The sequence below is a fragment of the Tinamus guttatus genome, unplaced genomic scaffold (genome assembly GCF_059628265.1).
Source record: "Tinamus guttatus ecotype Peru unplaced genomic scaffold, ASM5962826v1 Tinamus_guttatus_pri_ptg000297l, whole genome shotgun sequence".
Lineage (NCBI taxonomy): Eukaryota > Metazoa > Chordata > Aves > Tinamiformes > Tinamidae > Tinamus > Tinamus guttatus.
Genome location: NW_028288831.1, coordinates 65,595 through 85,011, shown reverse-complemented (window position 1 = coordinate 85,011; position 19,417 = coordinate 65,595). Strand labels below are relative to the sequence as shown.

At 52.9% G+C, this 19,417-nt stretch overlaps 1 protein-coding gene across 1 annotated transcript; it reads right to left on the bottom strand.

The window, feature by feature from the left end:
* Positions 1-212: 212 nt before the first annotated feature.
* Positions 213-15,547, bottom strand: URM1 (ubiquitin related modifier 1). Its single transcript, XM_088527948.1, has 5 exons — positions 15,439-15,547; positions 12,914-12,984; positions 2,117-2,198; positions 1,044-1,092; positions 213-330 (listed from the first exon to the last, which is right to left on the bottom strand). The coding sequence occupies exons 1-5, from the start codon at positions 15,471-15,473 to the stop codon at positions 262-264; spliced, it is 306 nt and encodes a 101-aa protein (XP_088384074.1). The 5' UTR covers positions 15,474-15,547; the 3' UTR covers positions 213-261.
* Positions 15,548-19,417: the final 3,870 nt, after the last annotated feature.

Below are 19,417 nucleotides of genomic sequence, written 5' to 3'. Positions count from 1 at the left end.
GGTGCTCTCTGCCTGACAGGGTACCTGGAAGCGCGGTCAGGAGAGGCGAAAGAACAACCAGGAGCTGGAGGCTGTTGTGCTGCGCAGCAGGCTGCATGCTGGCAGGGTTTTATTTGGATGTTTAGTAACGAGTGAACTCACAGGGAAGACGCAGAGCCTGGGCACGGACAGGTCAAGGGAGATTTGGGCAGGTTTAGGTTTTGGCTTGCTGGTTTTTGTGCCCAAGGGTCTGGATTTAAGTCCTCTTGTTTTTCCAGGAGTTCACCCGCCATGCAATGTCGAGATGAAAAGCACGTTATCCTGGTCCTGGAGTTTATAATCCAGCTCGCCCTGCAGGCCAAGAGAAAAAACAAAAAAGGGTTTAAATGTCACTTTGAAAGGCTAACTGCAAAGAGAAAGCAGCTCATAAAAAGATGGGGAGCGTTAGGGAGTGCAGCGGGGAAACACCAAGGATTTAAGCCTTAAAGGAAGCAAAGGTGAGAGATGAGACAGGGAGCTGACACGTGTCATCCCAGGAACACGCCGCTTTCTGGACCACCGTGTCGACAGAACAGGTGGTTGCCTGAGGCAGGAAAACAGTCAGTGACTGTTTATTGCCTGAGCTCCACGGCGGGCCAAGAAGGGAAGGTATTAACCGCTTTGGGTAGAAACCTCCCCCGTGTTGTCCTGCCCAGCTAAGCAGCCACCTCGCGCTGGGACGGGGCTCTGTCACAGCGCAGGGCTGGGACGGCGCCTGCTGCCCCCGAGCTGTTCTCCCGAGCTGGCTGAAAGCAGCGCAGCTCCCCGACGTGCAGAGGCTGTTGCCAGAGGTCAGGGAGCAGGGCTGATCCCTCCCCACGCGCCGGCTGAGGAGACTCCGCAGGGCCGGAGCAGCTCCAGGCTTTCCAAGAGCCGCGGGGGCGCAAAGCGCGGGGAGAGATCCTGGTTCCCCCTCAAATACTAGATGCTTGGGTCAAGAATCAGAGACAGCATCTCTGAGAGCAACCCCAGAACAGACAGAGCAGGATTTGCAACAAAGAAAGGCCAAGTGAAGGAGTACAGACCATTAGTTCCCAGTCTGCGTCGTTGATGAGCACCAAAATCCCTGGCCTCCTGCAGAACACAGAGAAATAATTAGGATACAGGGCTGCTAAAAAAAGCTTCACAAATAGTTAAGAACAAGGGTTTAAAGAGCAAAGATCACAAGCTGACTGCCTGTAAAGTCAACGAGAGAAAGGGATCCTAGCACAGAGGTGGAAACAGGTACAGTCCGTGCCCTTTCTACATCAAATAAAGAGGAGGCAGGAGCAATCCCAGAGCTCATTTGAATCAAAATGCACCATTCCTGAGGATGCTCCGAGATGACGTTTCCATAGGATGTAGAAAAACCAGGTAATTAAAACCCCCGCGCGGCAGCGGAGCGCGGAGAGCCCGAGGCGGAGGCAGGGGAGGCTGTTCCGGTGCCCCTGCCCAAGGCAGCGAACACCCCGCTCCACTCGGAGCCCACGATCACAGGCAAAGGGATTCCCCCTCTTTGATCCTCAGTGTCCTGCGATTGTCTCTCCTGTTACCAGGGGACCTGGCACACGCTTCAGCTCACAAAGACCCGTGACGAATGTTAAACACCCCCAGCGCCACCCCGCAGCCCGGCACGGTTTGCACAGCTCACTCTGCTCCATTTCTCTTGTTTTTTTTTTTTTTCCTCCCTCCATGAGGTTGGCCCCATTTTGACAATAAAAATACATTTCCCAGAAGAAACGCGTGCTGGCACTTCTCCGAGTGACTGCCTCAGTCCCAGTGATGTCAGCAGGAACGGAGAGACCTGCTGGACTCCTGGAATCGAGGATACCGGCGCGAGCAGGCGACCACGCGGAGAACGCAAAGCGCACGTGTGCGCGCCTCGGATTTAACATTTAAGGACCTGGGCTGCAAGAGACAGACAGGTTCTCTGCAAAGCACCACAAGATTCACCTTGGAATTCCTTCCGAATCAATGAGACACCCTCCTCCTCATCCCGTAGCATATCCCATATTTTCACAGACATTAACTTCCTTTTTACAACCAGCATAAAAAATGTATCACCAACCGCAGGGATCAACAGAGAGACACAAGAAAGATCCACAACATTTGTACTTACACAGATTCCCCTTGCATAAATAATTCCTGTCGTTCTTTCAGCAAATTCTGTTTGATCCACTGGAGCAGGTTTCTGATGTCCCCTGGAAGGAGAAAGGACAGCAGTTTAGGTTGCTGGTGGCTCCTGGTGGATCCCAGGACAGTGGCTATCCACAAAAAGAGGGATGAGGAACAGGCAGGAGAGGTGGGAGAGCTGCAAACCTTCACCCACAAGAAACAGAAACGTCCCTGACTGAGTGGAGGGAGCTCCAAGCCCCAGGCTCTGCCCCAAACCCTGCAGGGAAGGTCTGGTCCTTCCCAGGGAAAGGGCAATGCGGGAAGGCCGATCCTTTCCCTGGACATTCCCTGGACCAGGACAGATCCCTCCTTTAACGTGCACATGTTAAGTGTGTCCCCAAAACGACCTGGAGTTAATGCTGAGCCGCCAAACACGGAGGTGATCCCGGATGTCCCCAGCCCCTTAACACACCCCATGCCCTGCGGATTCCGCCGCTACCCAACAACCTCACGTGGAACTGCATGGGGGTTCAAGTAGGTTTTTAAAAACCCAAAGGAGGGAGCCTGGCCACGAGACAGGGACGGGCCCAGTGCCCGATGCGACGCGTCCCCGTGGTGGCCGCGCGAGGAACGCGCCGCTCGCCGGGCCCCGTCCCCGCGCGTCCCCGCGCGCCGCCTCCCCCGGCACAGGCCGCCCTCCCGCTGCACTTCGGGGCGAGCTGCTCCCTTATTAAAGCTCAGCCTTTATCTTTCCATTTCAGGAGGTGACAGGAAGGATTTGTCTTCATGTAAAGGGAGGAGGAGACACTGCGGGCGGGTTTTTATAGTATCAATTTTACTTTGTGAGGCAAAAACAATTTCTTTAGCGATAGCATCAGTTAATTTCCTATTGGAGAGGTGAGAAGCGACGGAGGGGGGGCATAATCCGTTCCAGGGTTTCGGGAAGCTGACAAATTGCCACGCGGAGTTCGCCAGCATTCACCTCGATGTTTTTACCATTCCCACAAACCGCTCCATCGCCCGGAATCCGCAATCAGTTGTTCTCCTGGGGCTCCTCTGAACAGCCCTCCGCAAGGCCTCGAGAGCCGGGTTTGTTTTGGAAGCTCCCTGCACGCCCGGATCCGCAGCCCCTTTCGGGAGGGCTCGCTGGGGCTCCCTCCTATGGGATAAGCTCATCCAGGCCACGGGAAGCCTTTCCTGGCAGACAGAGCTACAATAGAGCCTGGCATCCCATTCCGCAGGCATTGGCTTGGCAGGTGGCACGTGCAGCAGGTTGGCTCTGCCTTAAACGGGGATGCGCCGGGATCATGGATATCGCCAGGAGGGAGCAGAGCTCCCCCGTCGCTCCGTCCGTGCCGGGGGTTTTCCCTGCACCAGGACGCAGGCAGGTGGATATTCCGGCCACAGGGACACGGCTCCGGCCACGACGCAGGGATCTGCCCACGAACCTGCATCGCCGCCTGGGGCCGACCTGAGTTAGGAGACGGAATGAACCGTTTCCTGCTGCTTCCTGCCCCGTGCGGCAACGGGAGCCAGCGGCGCCCAGCGGGCACCGCTCCGGGGGCTGCCCGGGAGGCAGCAAGGAAGAAAGATGGAGAGAAAAGGCAGGAAGATGGAGAGGAGCCTTCCGGGGAAGGAGTGGGCGGCGCGGGCCGGCGGCCGCGAGCTGTTCCATATTTATGCACGAGGACGCACACAATGAGCGCGGCCGCAACGAGCGGCCCCTTCCACGGGGACCTCTCCGGGGAGATCATTGAAACAGAAACACGCGGCGCCGGCTGGATAAAAGGCAGCCACCTAAAAGCGGCTTGGATGGAGGGGACTGATTTATTGGAGGCCGCGCTGGACGATTCGCCCCTGCTCCGTCCATAATAAATGTTATTTTCAGCCCCACCTGAGCCTCTGTTCATTTATTCCTCCCCTAGAAGTCATATACACACGTACTGGAGAATTAATAGGAAAAAAAAGTGGTATCCCTGTGCATGCCTGGAGCCTCCCTGCTGCAAAGAGCAAGGAAAATGCAGACGCCATCCCCACAGCCAACCTGGGGACGTCACGTTTCCAGCTGCTTCCCCGGCGCTGATTTTTGCCCACCCTCATGTCTCCACGTTTTGTACACACCAGTTTTACCCAAACCAATCAATTATAAAGGATGAGAAGTGACCAGCAACGCACTAAAACCGTCTCCCCCAGGGAGGGTGTTGGAAACAAGATTACTTCAGCTGCGAGCGGTTGGTGGGGGAGCCATCTCGCAGTTCAGCCTCACTGAGCAGCTCCGGATCCTGCACCTTATCGTGATGGAAACCAGCAGCAAATTGTGGCAAAACTGCTCGGCTCGTAGCTGACACACGGGTCCTTCCTGAGACCTTTTGGGACGCGGCGCTGCGGGTCTAACCTGGTTTCCCATGGGCTGAGGATTTGCCATGCAAAAATCAAACCCTCTGGAAATGACTTAAGAGAAGGAAAAACCATGAACCCAACCACGCGTCACATCCATGACAAGGGAAACCATCGCTACAGACCCAGCAGCTGCAAAGTCCTGGTGCTGCCGTCACGGAGAGGCCTTTGCTGGCGCTTGGTGACAGGGACCGGGCGCTCTGGCGCGCGAGGGAGGCTCAGGCGGCGGCTCCGACGCTCCGGCACCTCTCCCTTAGGGTCACCAGTTCCAGCCCTGTCTCGTCTGGACGCAGGGACAAACGGCTTCAGGTGCCTGCGGCACAGGACAGACCCCTCCAAATTCTCGTCAAAAAATGATTTAAAGCTAATTAAGAAAAGAAAAAATAGAAAAAACGGCAAATATTGGAGAAAACCGCTTCATTCAAGTGCCCAGACGGGAGCTCAAAGCCACGATACGAGCATAAAACAAATCACCCAGTGAAACGCCGGGCGCAGGATGGCCACGCGTGTGCTCGCAGTGCCACAAAGCCACCGTGTGTCACCGCCGCGGGCAGGACGCGGAGCTGCAGCGCGCGCGGGCACCAGACCCGGCAGCGCCGGCTCCGGGTCAGCCCAGCTGCGATCTGAACGTCCCCGACTGCGGCAGCAGGAACCGCGGAGGCCGCTCAGCTCCCCCGGGCGTCCTCCGAGGCCCCTTCTCCTGCCTTATCCCGGTGGTGAAGAGTCTGTAGAGCTTCCCCTGCAAGAGAACCGAGGCCTGGACTCCATTTCAGCACCGCCTGGAAAAGGGCCTGGGCTCATTTGCACCCTCAAAACCGAGGCTGAATTCCATAGATCTTTCCCAGCTCAATAAAACCTCCCGGGCCTGACAGATCCATCAGTGATAACTCAGCAAAGAGGGCGCTCACTGTGTGCAGAGAGAAAACAGGTGCCTGGAATAAGAAACATCGAGCTGGATTTTACACTGGAAAAAACTCGCACTGGACAATAAATGTGCGGAAACGCAGGCGGATTTTGCACAAGCCGGTCTGTAAGAGCGGCCGACACGAGCACGTGCTGGGCTAGCAGCGAGCTGCAGAGGCCACTGAGGGATCCACGACACGCAGGCACCTCCACCTCAGTGCAAATCCACACAGAGACCAGCGCAAAGAGCCGGGAGGGCAGCCGGAGGGTGCACTCACTGCCCCGGCCTTGCTGCAGAGCCGAGAGCTTATTTCAGCATGGAAACCATGGAAAATTCCCTTCTGGTCTGTAATAAATAAGATATATGCAGTGTGGTCACTAAGGGGTCAGTGCTAGAGAGCACAGGCAGTTTTCCCGGGCCGCCTCGCGGGTACCTCCCTGTGGGGTACCATTTCTTTGACCCAGGATAAGATCGTTTATCACAGTGCCCAGGCCGAGCCCCAGCGCTGGGGTCACTAACCGCGGCGAGCGCCGCTCCACCCCCGGCGCAGCCCCAGCCCTCACAAAGCCCCTTCCCGGCCGCTCCTCTCCCGCGATCCCTGCGGATCCACCGTTCCCATCTCCCAGATGGGAACCGTGCGGCAAAGCGGACAAGGATGCGCCGGGAACGGTAGGAGAGGAGCGGGCAGAGCTCGGAGCCACGGGCAAGAAGGCTCGGTGCTACTGCAGGCTGAGGAGCCAAATCCGTTTGCTGTGACAAGGGCACAAGGCGGTCCCGGCACATCCCAGAGTGGGCAGTGACTTAAGTGCTACAAAAAAATGAGGAGGTGACCAGGGTCAGACAGAGAAAATCCCAATCATTGCTCTCATCTGCTCGTTTGCAACAGGAGAACCTCAAGGCTTTGGCTTCTGTGATTTTTAATCACTTTACGACACCCTCTTCTCCGATCCCAGCTGGGAGAGACCCCTTAGCAATGCTCCTCTCCGTTTCCTTGTGTCCACGGGATGGGAAGACATCACCAGGGGCTTCCCTCACGCACCCGTTGGCAGAGGGAGGACTCCCGTCCCAGCCATCACCCCGTAACTCTCAAACATGGGATTTTCCCCCAGCTCACATGAAAATCCGCCCCCAATCTGGCAGCAGGAGGACTCAAGTCCAAGGGATCCCCGAGCCCATTTGCTGGCCAGCAGGAAGGCTCCAGATCCATCAGCTCCTGTCACAAGAAAGCAGCTCCAAGCGGATCCTCCGGGTAAACCTAATCCCTACACATTTCCCAAGTCAGAGCATCTAATCCTATAACACCCGATGCTATTGTCACTTCAGGCTCCCAAATAAATGCCGGTGCACCAAACTGTCTCTTTGGATTAGGATCACAGATCACTCGTGCTGCTCCAGGGTCTTCCCTCTTGTTCTAAATCGTGAGAGGAAGGAACCAGGGAGAGCCTGAGCTCTACCCCATGGGCAGAGAAGGGCTGAATTAGGGATAGACATCAAAAATTGGGGCCTGTAAACAATTCTCCTGAAAGTTTATCCCTCCACTCCTGCAGAACGATCCACAAAAGACCATTCCAACTTCTGCCCACTCACATTTTAGAAAGCTTGAGCAAAGGAAGTTTTCCACCAAAACCCTGACAAGATCATGCCATGGGCTGACCCTTCTTGCAATTGAGAACCTTCCGAGCACATGCTTCAAATTGCCATTTCTTCAGTCCTCCCTATCCACCCATGCTATCCATGACACTGCAGCTCCTGTGCGCCCTTCCCTGTGACAAAGATGACCCCTCACCTCATCACTTTGCCATTCATTTTTCCTGCTTACCCTTGAACTGTTGCTGGATTTCTATTTTAAGGTGCTGGGGAAGACAATTCAAAGAATGTGTTACTGCTGGTGGGCATCGTGCCCAGCTGAAACCCACCCAAGTGCAATTTCCCGTCTCACATTTCCCTGGCTTTGGGTTTTTTGTGTGTGTACAGGCACACAGAGGGTTGGGAGCAGAACCCTCCTGCTGTCACAGGAGCTGCTGTGGGAGCGCAGAGCCCGCGAAGCACCGTGACTGCTCATGCAGAGCCGGTGCCGAGGGATTTCCCTGGCACTGCCCGGCGCGCAGGGAATCCCCTCTGGCACGGCCCCTCGGAGCCACCTCCTCACCCCTTCCCAGCCTCGCTGGGGGCCGCCGTCCTCTCCGCCGTGGCGGATCCGTCTCGTTTCTCACTAGCTGCCGGGATTTTATTCCCCTAAATACAGAAACCACGAGGCGCCCAGCCCTCGCCTCTCACTTTCAGGCTACGATTTTGCTTTGCTGCTCTTAGACTCTCATCCCCGGCGAGCACCATTAAACCGATTCCCGGCCACCCGACCCAGCCACCCCCCCAGATACTCCAAGCCCCTCAGTCTGACTTGAAAGGGGAAAAGAAAGGGCCAGTGAGATGATCAGGGTAGGGGGAGAAGGGGGGGAGGATTTACAAGTGAATGGAGGTAAGAATGGAGCAGTTTGTGGGATAAAGGGGCTGCAGAGGGAGCTTTACAGATGTGCAGAGGGACGGCGGCTCATTGTTTAATTAAGCAGAAAGTGGCTCTTTTGAAAAGCAATTTTGCACAGGAGCTCTGAGCTCAGCAAACAACTCCTGCGAGTGAGGGCAGCAGGAGAAAGGAACAGCTGGCCCGGAGCCGTGTGAACCGCATGCTAAGCGGTTTAAAGGGCCCGGATCCTCCGCAGCGCCGGCACCGCAAATCCCAGCGACAGAAAAGCGGGAGCGGGGCGGGGGGCGGCGCGGAAGGGTGATCCGGAGAGGTGTCCGCAGGGCGGCCGGGAAGCAGCGGGGAGAGGGCGGCTTCGTGGGCGCGCGGGAGCCGCTTTGGCCCTGCCGGGAAGCGCCTTGCACCACGGGTCGGGATGAGCTGCCGGGGCTCCCGGGAGGGCGCTGGGATCGCTCCGCGAGGATCTCATTTGCTTTGGCAGCCGGGATCGCGGGGCCGCAGAGCCGGCTGCGCTCGCGGACTGCAGGAGGGAGCAGCAGGTCCAGGGCCCAACGCTGCCTCCGGCCGAGGTCCCGTCCCGGTAACTCCCAAATCCCTTTTCCTCACCAGTAAATATTCAATTACCTGCTCGAGAGAGATGCACCAGTAGGGAAGAACCCAAGTCCTCCAAGAGCTGCAAGTGCCATACTCTGTGTGGTTAAAAAGGACTGGATTGCAGGAAATTCCTTCAACTAACGTTTTATTATTGCCCTTCCAATAAGTCGCTTCACTACCAGAAATATTTCTATTCCTTTTTTCTTAAAAAAAAAAAAAAAAAAACTAGGAATAATAAGCACAGCAATAAAATTACAGAACAGCCATAACTTATCAACTACTAAATACTACCCAGCAATAGTCCTGGGCATTCCCAGGCAACCGATGCCAACTTTCACTCCTGATTTTACACACTGCTTTGGCAGAGGTCCCCAGGCGATCCTGAACACGCGCTGTATTTTTTAAATCCCTGCCTGTAACATAGGTCTGATCCCTCAAGATCCCTCAGCTCTTCTCCGAGATGCTGCTGCACAGAGCGGGGCCTCTGGAAAGCCGAGCTCCCGAGGAGCAGACCATGCTCTGCTCTACAGGGATTTGCACATAAGCAGCACTCAGATTATTTTAATTTCCCTCTAAAAAAAAAATAAATAAAGATCTGATTAGCAATGTTTTTTTTTTCCCTGTGGTTTTGGTAAAGGGAAACTACAGGCAACTACCAAATCACACTGATTAAAAATGCATCCTTGCAAACTTGCGAGTGCCAGAAAACACAGCGAATTCCTGGCTGCTCCAGACGGTCCGAGCGATCCCTGATCGCTGCTGACACTTGTAACCGCTGCTCCAAAACCAGGAGCCCGATCACCAGAACAGCGGGAGCAGTTCCCTTGGAGCTGGAATCGGAAGGCCTGGACCCGCGGCCGAGCAGCACAACCGCCAGCCCCTCGCGCACGCAGCGGAGAGCGCGGCAGCAAGGCCTTGGAAACACCCTTCTCAGCACCACCCTGCTGAGCTACACCTAAAATTACCACCACAAGGGTTAAACAACGCCAGGTTTTTCCTACCCTTCCAAGAGAGGCAATGCAATTCGCGGGGCCACAGACAAACCCAGCAGTGTGAGCCCCAGCGAGATGGAGGAAGGAGCTCCGACATGGCTTGCAGAGCAGCCATACAATGATCTATTTGATTACTGAAGCACTTGGTTAAATTACTGTGGCTTGTTTCAGGAAGAGGCTGCCAAATACATTTTCAGTTTTTAATTTAGGGTTTCTCTCTTTTATGCTCCATTGTCTCTAATAGCCTCTTAGATGCTTGAAAATAAAGTTGATTTCCCTGCCAATTTAATCCTCTCTCCATGTGACAAATATCGTTATTCCCGCTGCTGCTCTCTCCCACACACACACAGTTTTTATGCAGAATAAGCCAACGGGGCATTAGTGCCTTTAGATCCTCTGACAACATTATCAATGAGATCATCAAAATATTCAGCAATTTGGGAAAAGATTCTTGTTTAACTGGAGGTCTTCCTTTGCAAACAGATTACACAGCCCTGCATAAAGTGTGGCTTATGTAAAACTATATGCCCAGACAGATATATCACACCCTTTTAAATTCCTAGCTGGCAGCAACTTAAACACGCGGGCTAAACCAGCTCCACTTTGGAAATCAGGAACTGCTGCTTTGCTGACAGTTGTAAGGATACAAAGAGGCCCCTGGATAACAAAAATAGGTCTTGCCACATGGCTGAACCCCTGGGGACTTGCTCTGGTCCCATTTGCAGTTTCCTTCCTTCTGCCTTTCCTAATCCCCCCAGGAGCTTGTCTCCAGGCACCAGAAAAGGACACAGGAACAAATCTTCTCAAAAAAAGCTAACTGGATTTCGAATCCACCCACTTTCCACCTAGTGTCTGTTATCGGGAAATTAGGGAAATGAGCACCCACTAATTTGTTAAAACATTACTGTCATTCAGAGAACGCTGCCCTTGTCAAATATGCACCACAGGCTGTTTTACTCAAGTCTTTGTAGGTATTTGTGCAGTAATTTTCTATCTCCATTCACCTCCAGGATATACATTTTAAAATGCCTAAACAATTAAAAAATAGGTGGGCCCATTGTCCCAGAGAGAAGCAAAAAGGAGGACAAAGACAAAAATAATCTAGAAAGAAAGGAAGAGTGGGTAAGAGAGGCCAAAACTGCCAAAAATAAGCTTGACAGCTAATGAAATCAGTTAAAATAGGGTTATAAGTGCATGTCTTCAAGCAGTATTCATACTAGAGGTCTTTCCCCAGAGTGTTAGCTGATGAACACACAGGGTGAGCAAGGAGCTGGCAGCAGAGCACACGGCTCAGCGGCTGCTTCTCTCATCAGGGTAATCCTGGCTGCACGAGGACAGCAACGATCATACCTGCCATTAGATATATCTTTATTTACCCAGACAGATGACTTGCAATTCCTTACTGTGAGTGGAGATAGCACGAGGTACACTACAAAATTGCCCTGATTTACCAGTTGCTTGCTTGCATTTCTGATCCAGTTCAGTGGTTTCTCAGCTCTACAATACAATTAGCAGGAATACTAGGACAGATTGCTCCAATGATCCGTTTTGGGGCAGTTTCAGACATTAATTCCGTGTCTGACTGCTCACCCTTGTGCTGGATGTAACTATCCCTGTAGCAGGAACTGCAGAATCCAGTGCCTGCTCCTCCTGCAATCCCCAACCAGTCCTAAAGAAACCAACCTGTCCTTCAATAGGCACAAAAACACCAGACTCTCAATCATGGGAGCTCAAAAGTGGACGCACTGCCCGTTGTGCAGCTCCTGTTACAGGGATAGCAGCGCCTGAAAAACAACGCAGCATGAACAACCAGAAGCAATAATCTATTAGAGCAATCTGGAATAAACCACTGAAGATCCTGGGTTTGAACTCTGAGAGAAAAGCAGATCGTCCGGGAGAGGTTTAGTCTTTAGGATAAATCCAGCTTCTAGTGAAATCTATAGAAATTTTCTCATCAGCTTCAAATGGGAATGAATTAGGCCACATACAACTGCACCTGGGACCTCCATCAGGTCTCAGAAGAATCATTCTTTGGCTGTAATTCTTCCCTTCCCCTGACAGAAATAAACAGCTCTTGTAATAACCCCGAGTATCCGAGCGTGGTTTGGATGCTACCAATGCAGTGGGTGTCTGAGTAGCCTAAGCTTACAGAGCACAAAAGAAAACGATACTCTGCCTCCCACCCCCAGCAAGTTTAAAAGCCAACTAAATGAGTGTTTTGGCATTTCATCTTCCATGTAAGGATCTTAAGTACTTTAATAGTGCTAGAATTCCACGTTGGAACTCTCTTGTGGTGCATGAGAATATCACTACTACGACAGGGGAAAATGAAGCAACACGACTGAATGCACTAAAGCAAATCAGCATCAGATCAAAGGGTGGAAATCAAGTTTCTGGATTCACAGTCCTTGTTGTTAACCAGAAGATAACACGCTATTTCAGTGCTTCGATCACACTGGAATTACACATATTTATGTCCAAGCATCAAAAGTGTTTGGACCAATCTCTACTAACCAGGTTGGACAGAACACTTCAGGCTCGATGTTTATAACACGTAGATTATGGTGTTAACCATTCATGAGATATTAGCTGATAACATTCACTGGTGCTCTGTATTATTTTGAAGTCTATAATCCTGCTCTCTAACAGCATAAAATGTTTCTAGCTGGAAGAATTTGAAACATACCTGAAGCAAAATTATGTTGCAACTGAAGTATGCATACACATAAGGAGAAACAAGAGAGCTAGCACAACACTTTTCTGTATTGATACTCCAAATCACGAAATGGAAATTATCACTGTTCATCACTGGGGTACTCAAGTCTTTAGCTTAACAGCATCTTATTTTTTTATTGCAGGAAAGGCTATGAACAATATGTTGAGCATCATGTTCAAGCATTAGTTTTGCCATTTACAACTGCACAGTTAATTTGAAACAATTATACAAACTTAAAAGTCAAACAAGTAGATAAAATATATTCATATTACTTTCCTGTCCACACGCACACATGTATGTAATATATATATGCACATGCATATGCCTTTTGGAAATAAAACAGGAAAAGGAAAACAGGGAGGAGGGAGAGTCTATTAAGGTGGTTTTAAAAATCAGCCAAGATAAACATAGATTTGCTGGAAACATTCAGAGTTTGTTGTTTGTTCAGATGGGGGGAGGCAAAAGCCTTAAGGAAGGACTTGTTTCATAATTGCTGACAGGATAGGAGAGGTATTCAGATGATTTCTGCTTTGTATTTGCTTTGAAGACCAACCATCGACTGCCAAGAGATCTGATCAATAACATGTCTGAAATTGCTTTTAGAACACAGTAATTCTAGTGGCAAACGAACTAAACTGCTGTACAAACCATCATTGCTGTGCACATGAATTTCATTTGCTGTCATTCTTTTGACTTATCTAAAAATTTCTGATACTCACAAGGCTCTGGTTGACAGGGCAAGGTCACCTGATGTTTTTTAACACCGTCAAACAAGAGTTCTGCACCACCTCTGAAAGGAAAAGAACAAACCACTGAGTTTGTGTTTTATCTATTACAAAAGGGCCAATTCACACAGATGCCGCGATAGAGAACGGGAATGACACGGTGTGTTCCGGATAGGATTCTCTGTTGGTTTTCCTGCCACAGACTGCAAGTTCCTAGGGAAAACTGGCATCTCCTGCTGCGATCACATCTCTCAGCCACAGGCCAGGATCCCGGTGTGCCAGGCATCTTCCCAGCAGAACAGGAAGGTGGCAACGTTCCCAAAGAGCTTTCAAACTGTCACACAGCATCTAGGGCAAAAGCTTCCCTTTCCCTTTAGCTACCGACACCGCTTCGATTCCAACAGTATTACAGACACCGTAACCACCGTCGCTCTCCTGCAACACCTTCCCGTCAGGAATCTCAAGGCCTTCCACAAAGCATGAAAATCCTAACGTCACTGTGGAAAATAAATATTTCTCCAGTTTCCACTTGCAGACAGAAAGAGGAAATGACTCATACGAGGTCACACAGCAAGAGAGATGCGGAGCCAGGAATCCTTGAGTCTTGGCAGCCCCTTCTTGATGTAGCTACTACAAAGCAGCCCCTCGCAGGACAGACGTGGACACTGGGGGAAGCATGCAGAGAAGTGACAATAACTACAAATTCAATTTAAAAAATCTTTCTCTACTTAACAGCCTGGTTTGAAGTCCCATTTCTGACATTCAGATCTTACTAGGCGCCGGGCCTTAGACAACACAGAGATTGTCTCTGCTACCAGAGTTCTTTACAAAAGAACCAGGATGAGCAAAATATAGAATATGGACAAGTTCAGCTGAACTGCAGCTCAGAAAAAAAAAAGGGGGGGGGTTTCACCCCCAAAATGGTGTCTGGTTACCTAATTTCCTCAGGCTCTTGAATTTTTGTTTCAGTTTCAGAACTGCAACTTAACAACCCCTAGCTGGTGCCTTGCGTATATCCGCTACCTAGAAAAGGAGCAAATCTAGAGGTCTTGAGCTCTCCAAACATAGTTGTTCATCCTGATGTTGTGCAGCTGCAGGTCAGGCTCAGTCCTAGAAGCAAATTGCAAAGATAGTAGAAACTCTTGACACCAGACTGAACGGGAAAGCTCAAGTTTCAACAGCAAGGAAACTCCAAAAGTCAACAGAACCGATTACTGGATATTCAACTGAGATGGAGAAATGACCCTTCCCTTTCAAAGGGCATCTCACTGGAGCAAAACATCCTTCCAATTTAAACTCAGATACTTTAGATAACATTTCTTGCAAAAATACATTCAGGAAATCTTCATCGGTGCCTTGCATCTCTCAAAAACTGACTCAATATTCAAAAAAAAAATCATCACCTAAATAGTAACAAAAATACATCCAGACATTACTGATTTCCTTTAAATTCGATATCTCAAAGCGACCCAGTAGGTTTTCTTGGCTCGGCAGTGGTCGAGCACAACGGAATCCTTGTTACGCCGCGGGCAGCATTACTTATATGCAGCAGCTCTCCTAAAGGGCACTCTGTTGGTGCTCTTCCACCAGCTCACAAAAAATAGTTATCTGGAAATTGAAGCAGCAATTATTACCAGGACCCGAGATTCACGCAGCAGAACAAGTCACAGTAATTATATGAAAAACATTTTTTTATGTAACGAAAACAAGGTCACGCTTTGTTACAGCGGGAAATGTAGATTGCAAGATAAGGTCCTTCTGTAAGGCGCGAGCTGGGGAGAACTCAGCTGTGAGTTGTACATAGAGAGCTCATTTATGCATTTCCAAGGGAAGCAAAAATGCACCTCGCTCTTCTGGGAAAATTTAGGAGAGTTACTGCAGCTGGAAGCAGGAAAGACTGAGGAAAGGCTTCTTAAGGAGAGGGTATTTAAACGGTTATGACATTTCTGCGTCTGTGAAGGGGTGGGAAAAAAAATCAAGTAAATAGCTGCCTTTTAGCTATTGCTAAAAGGGGGCTTTAACAACCTAACACAGGAATCACCGCAAACATTCACAGACTTCCAAGGCCGGCGCTTGGAACACTGAGACTGCAGCAACTGAGACCTGAAAGTTAGAATGTTATGAAGAATTTGGCGTTTTATATTAGGAAGAAGAGATAAAAGAGGGAGAAGAATTAAAAAGGCAACGAGGGCGCAGGCAACGAGGGCACATGGGAACGCGCGGAAGCGCCGGCGGGAGAGTTTTGTTGCTGATTTTAATGGGTAAAAGTGAAGAAAAAAGGGTACGGGGAGCCCTCCGGGCCGGGCCCCGCGGCGCTGCAGGGCCCCGCGAGGCCCGGAGCTGGGGAGGCCCCCGGGGCGGCGGAGGAGGCGGGAGACGCCTACAGGCCCCGGCGCCGCCGGCCGCGCTGGGCCGGGCAGGGCCGGGCAGGGTCGGGCAGGGCCGTCCCGGAGCCGCCGCCGCCGCCCCCGGCCCGGCCGGACCCCCCCCCGGGCCCCTCCCCCCCGGCCCGCGCTCACCCGAACTCCACCTGCAGCGACACGGGCGCCGCCATCTTGGCGGCGGCGGGCCGGGGAGGGCGCGCCGGAAGTGCCGCGCCGGCTTCCGGGCGCGCCGCGTTGCCTGGCGACGGCCGGGCCGGGGGCGGCCAATGGCGGCGGGGGCGGCCCGGGGGCAGCGGGAGCGCGGCCGGGCCTCGCCGGCCCGGGGGGTTGTGTCCCTTGATGCGGCGATGCGCAAAGCGCAAAGGCCGCGGCCCTGTGCTCCGCCACGGGAACGCACGTTATTCTGCCTCGAGTGAAAGGTGTTTGTGAAGAGACTAACAATAAATTCCTTATTCCTCACTTTAAAGTCGTTATTCTGCTTTAAGTCCTTGTCTCACGTTGTCCGTTAGTGTCCTAGAGGCACGAAGGGAAGGGCTATATCAGGCGCTCCCCGACACTGCAGCCAACCTGACCTTCGCTTCCTGCCTCGTGCCGACATTCCAGTGTCTCGCAGGAGCGGCCGGGCTGGGATTAGTGAGCGCTGCCCCTGTCACCCGCCTCGGAAGAGGCGTTTTGGCGCGTCGGGAAGCACGGGGCACACGGGCGCGCTGCTCCGCGCGGTGCCGCCGTCCCTCGCGGGCGCCGGGGCACCTTCCCGCCCCGCGCCGAGCGCCGCGGTCACGTCTGCCGCCTGCCCGGTCCTAGGGGGGGACGAGGGGGCCCTGCAGCGCCACAGTGACAGCTGGGTCCCCCCGCGTGACACGGAGCACGCGCTGTGCCAGGCAGCGCCGGGGCAAAGACGGCAGCCCCTGAACCCTCCCTCCTCCGTCCCTCCGCTCGCCGGGGCTTGAATTTAAATAAAACACGGACACGTAGCCGCGCCAGATCCCCAAATGTGATATATACGCATATGCATAGCGTGTGCTATGTATGGGGCATAAATCTATGTGGACAGACTGCTCTGCGCTTATGCTAAAGGGGGTCAAAGTATGTCTAACCCCGAGAGCAGAAGGTGATGGGGTTTGTAATGGGCTTTTGTTCTCGGCACAGATCATTCCCCACGCTGGGCCAGGGCCCCAAGAAGGGTCTGTCTGCGGCGCAGATGAGCGCTGCCGTCACTGCCGGGCTCACATTATTGCCGCAGACTGAAGCTGTTGACCGTGGTCTTCGTCCAGAAATTCTAGTTGTATTTTAGACATTTCTAAACCCCAGTGTCTTTGGGTATCTCAGATGCACAGCCCAGGACATCGAGCTAATTGTGTGGGAAACTGGCTGAGGGGAGAAAAGCCTCAGACAAAAATCTGATTTCTTTCTTTCTTCACTTCAGAAACGGCTCAGGCACTATGTATGTAGAGGATCTGGCAATCTGGATTTCAGATCAGTGTTTGTAGATATATATGAATTCTTCTTTTCCTTCCAGAAAGCTTTTATGAGGCCAAGTAATAGGAGAAATGGTTCCTCCATGACTCTCAATTCCTGAATTACAGAAATACAACAGAATATTACATATTTAGTGTTAGTGCTTACCTATAAAAGCAAAAAGAAATAGGTACAAAAATAAAAATAAAACAGTAATAATGTTGAAGTGGCACATTTAAGCATTCAAATTTAGTTACCATAACAATTGTCCTAGAAAAATGGCCAGTAAGCATATGAGAGAGAGTTGGTATTTTTAGGGACATTGTGTGTTTGGGAAGAGGAGCAATTCCTGTCTGCGTATGGGGCTGAAATCAGAGCATCATCCAATTCTCTGGCATATGTTTGGGAATGGCAAAGGAGCTGTATAATCTCCTTGGGAAAGTGTAATGCTGACAGCGTCGTTTCTGAAGTGCCGTAAACGTAGATGGTATTTGATAAACAAGCACACAAAGAAAAAAAAAATGCATTAAGGCACCGTTCCGTTGAGGACCGCGCTACCCTGAGGCCAAGCTCGGGGAGGTCTCGCTGCGCCGGCCTCACGGCTGAGCCTTTGGTAGGAAGGTGCCCAGGGTAAATCTGCCGCCGGGGTCCGCGCCGGAGCTCCCCTGCGCGCCAGGCCCGGGCAGGAGCCGGGCAGAGCCCCCAGCCCCGACGGCAGGCGGCAGCCCCGGACCTGCCCAAACAAAAGAGCAGGTTGCAAACAGGGCTGTGCCATAAAGAGGGTTTAATTGCTTTTGTCTCAGGCCTTTTCCTTGCTCTTTGGGCGCTGGTCTCTCCCTTGGAGGGCAGACGACATGGCGGCAGCCCCTCTGCGAGGGTTTATTCCGCGGGAAGCGGCTCGTCTTGCCCACATTTCACCGGCAAATGCGGCTCTAAACAGAGCAGGGCCTGGCGCTACGAGGAGATGTTCTAGCAGGGCGCCTCGGACTGACGATTCAATTATTTTTCAATAAAACATCAGGGGAAGGCGCAAACAGCTGCTCCCGTCCTTCCACGCAGCAAGTCCGACTTCACGGGGAACAATAGCTGGCGAAAGGGGAGCCATCGCCGGGCGGCAACAATGGGATCCCTCGCTCCCTGCCGCCTTTGTTTGGTTTCCCAGTGGCAGTTTTGAACCCGCTCCCTCCATGGGGAGAAAGGAGCCGGAGCGGGGAGGTGGTGGAGGGGGGTAGGAAGGGGAGAGGGGGAAGCAGGCAGAGGGGAAGGAGGGTCAGGGGGAGTTAAAGCCTTTTGCAGCCTTTCTCTGCCATTCATGTGGTAATTGGGTGTCAAGCAGAGATCAGTAAGATGGAGGCCGGCCTCCGTGCCCGGGTTAAACTGCAGCAGAAAGAAAGCGGGAGCTGAACCGATGGAGGCCTGAATGTCATTAGGGTGGGAGGAAGCGCCTCTCCCCCAGGAGCCCTTCTGCCGGGCGCTGGGCCGGGGCGGCCGCTTCCCATTGAGGGCAGCCCTGAAAGCGGCCAGACAAAGCGCGCGGGCGGCCGCACAATGCGGCACCCCCGGCCCGGCCCTCAATAGGCGCCTCTGAGCGGGCGTTTAACCTCCCGAGTCGCTGAAAGCGATACTCAAAGCGCGGCGCGGCCGCCGCCGTCACCTCGCGCGGGGCCCTGCGGCTTGGCCGCGGCCCCCGTCTCCCCAGCGCCGCCGTGGGGAGGCAGGGCTGTGTGGGGGGACGCGGCCCAGCAGGGAGCTGCAGTCCCGCTTTGGGGACCGTTGAGGGGTGACGATGGCCGCCCGCCTCCACTGCAGCCCTTGGCACAGCCTGAGCAGCCCAGCCAGCCCTGAGGCTGCCAGGGCTCGGCCTCACGGCCAGCGGGAGCGGGAAAGCACATTGAGCCCTGGGCGATTTAGGACAGTCGCGTTCACCATGTGAGGGACCAGCACGGACAGGCCCAGCGAGGGCTCCTGGCCCTGCCGGCGGCCCTGACCGTCCCGCGCTATTCGTCCCTTCCAGAGCAGGAACCATGAAGACGCTCCGTCCCTAGCACAGCCTCCCTGCCCCAGGAGGACCGGCCGGCCCTTCCCGCCAGCCCTCGGCTGCTCCCGGTTACAGGAGCGCTCAGAGGACTCGGCTATTTACATTTCTAAAGGGCGCCCCAGAGGACAGGTCCTGCTCTAGTCCACGCTATTTCCCCCAACCACCATTTAAAGGCGACGCAAGCGTGGCGGCGCGGCAGGCGCGCGCCGTGTCCGCCCGCGCGCAGCTTTCGGCATGGAAAGAGTGCGGGGGAGCCTCAGGGACAGGGGCTCCTGGGACCGCCACAGACCTTCGCTGTGGCAGAAATTCATTTCATGCAGAAAGACGACGAGCGCCCTGCAGAAACCCTGCTGCGTTTAGGCCAAAACGCTCCCCTTTGCACACCAGGGAAGGGCCCGGCTGAGCTGGTAGCTCAAGCTGACACGACAAGCCAACCAGAGGGAAATGGGCAATATTATTTTTTGTAATAATTAACATTGTTGTCACTGTCTAGGAGGAAGGAGCTGTGGGAAGCAATCATCTCCATGATGAAAAGTGCATTTGGTTTGTAAAGCTCTTTGGCTTTGCTGAAATTAATAGGCTAATAATAACCCAGAAAGGGATTTTAATGTTTTCTGT

Coding starts and splice junctions, on each gene's coding strand:
- URM1 (XM_088527948.1), bottom strand. CDS start 15,473: ATGGCGGCGCCCGTGTCGCTGCAGGTGGAGTTCGG. Junction 12,985..15,438: donor TCGCTGCAGGTGGAGTTCGG/GTGAGCGCGGGC, acceptor TTTTCCTTTCAG/AGGTGGTGCAGAACTCTTGT. Junction 331..1,043: donor ACGCAGACTGGGAACTAATG/GTCTGTACTCCT, acceptor CTTGGCCTGCAG/GGCGAGCTGGATTATAAACT.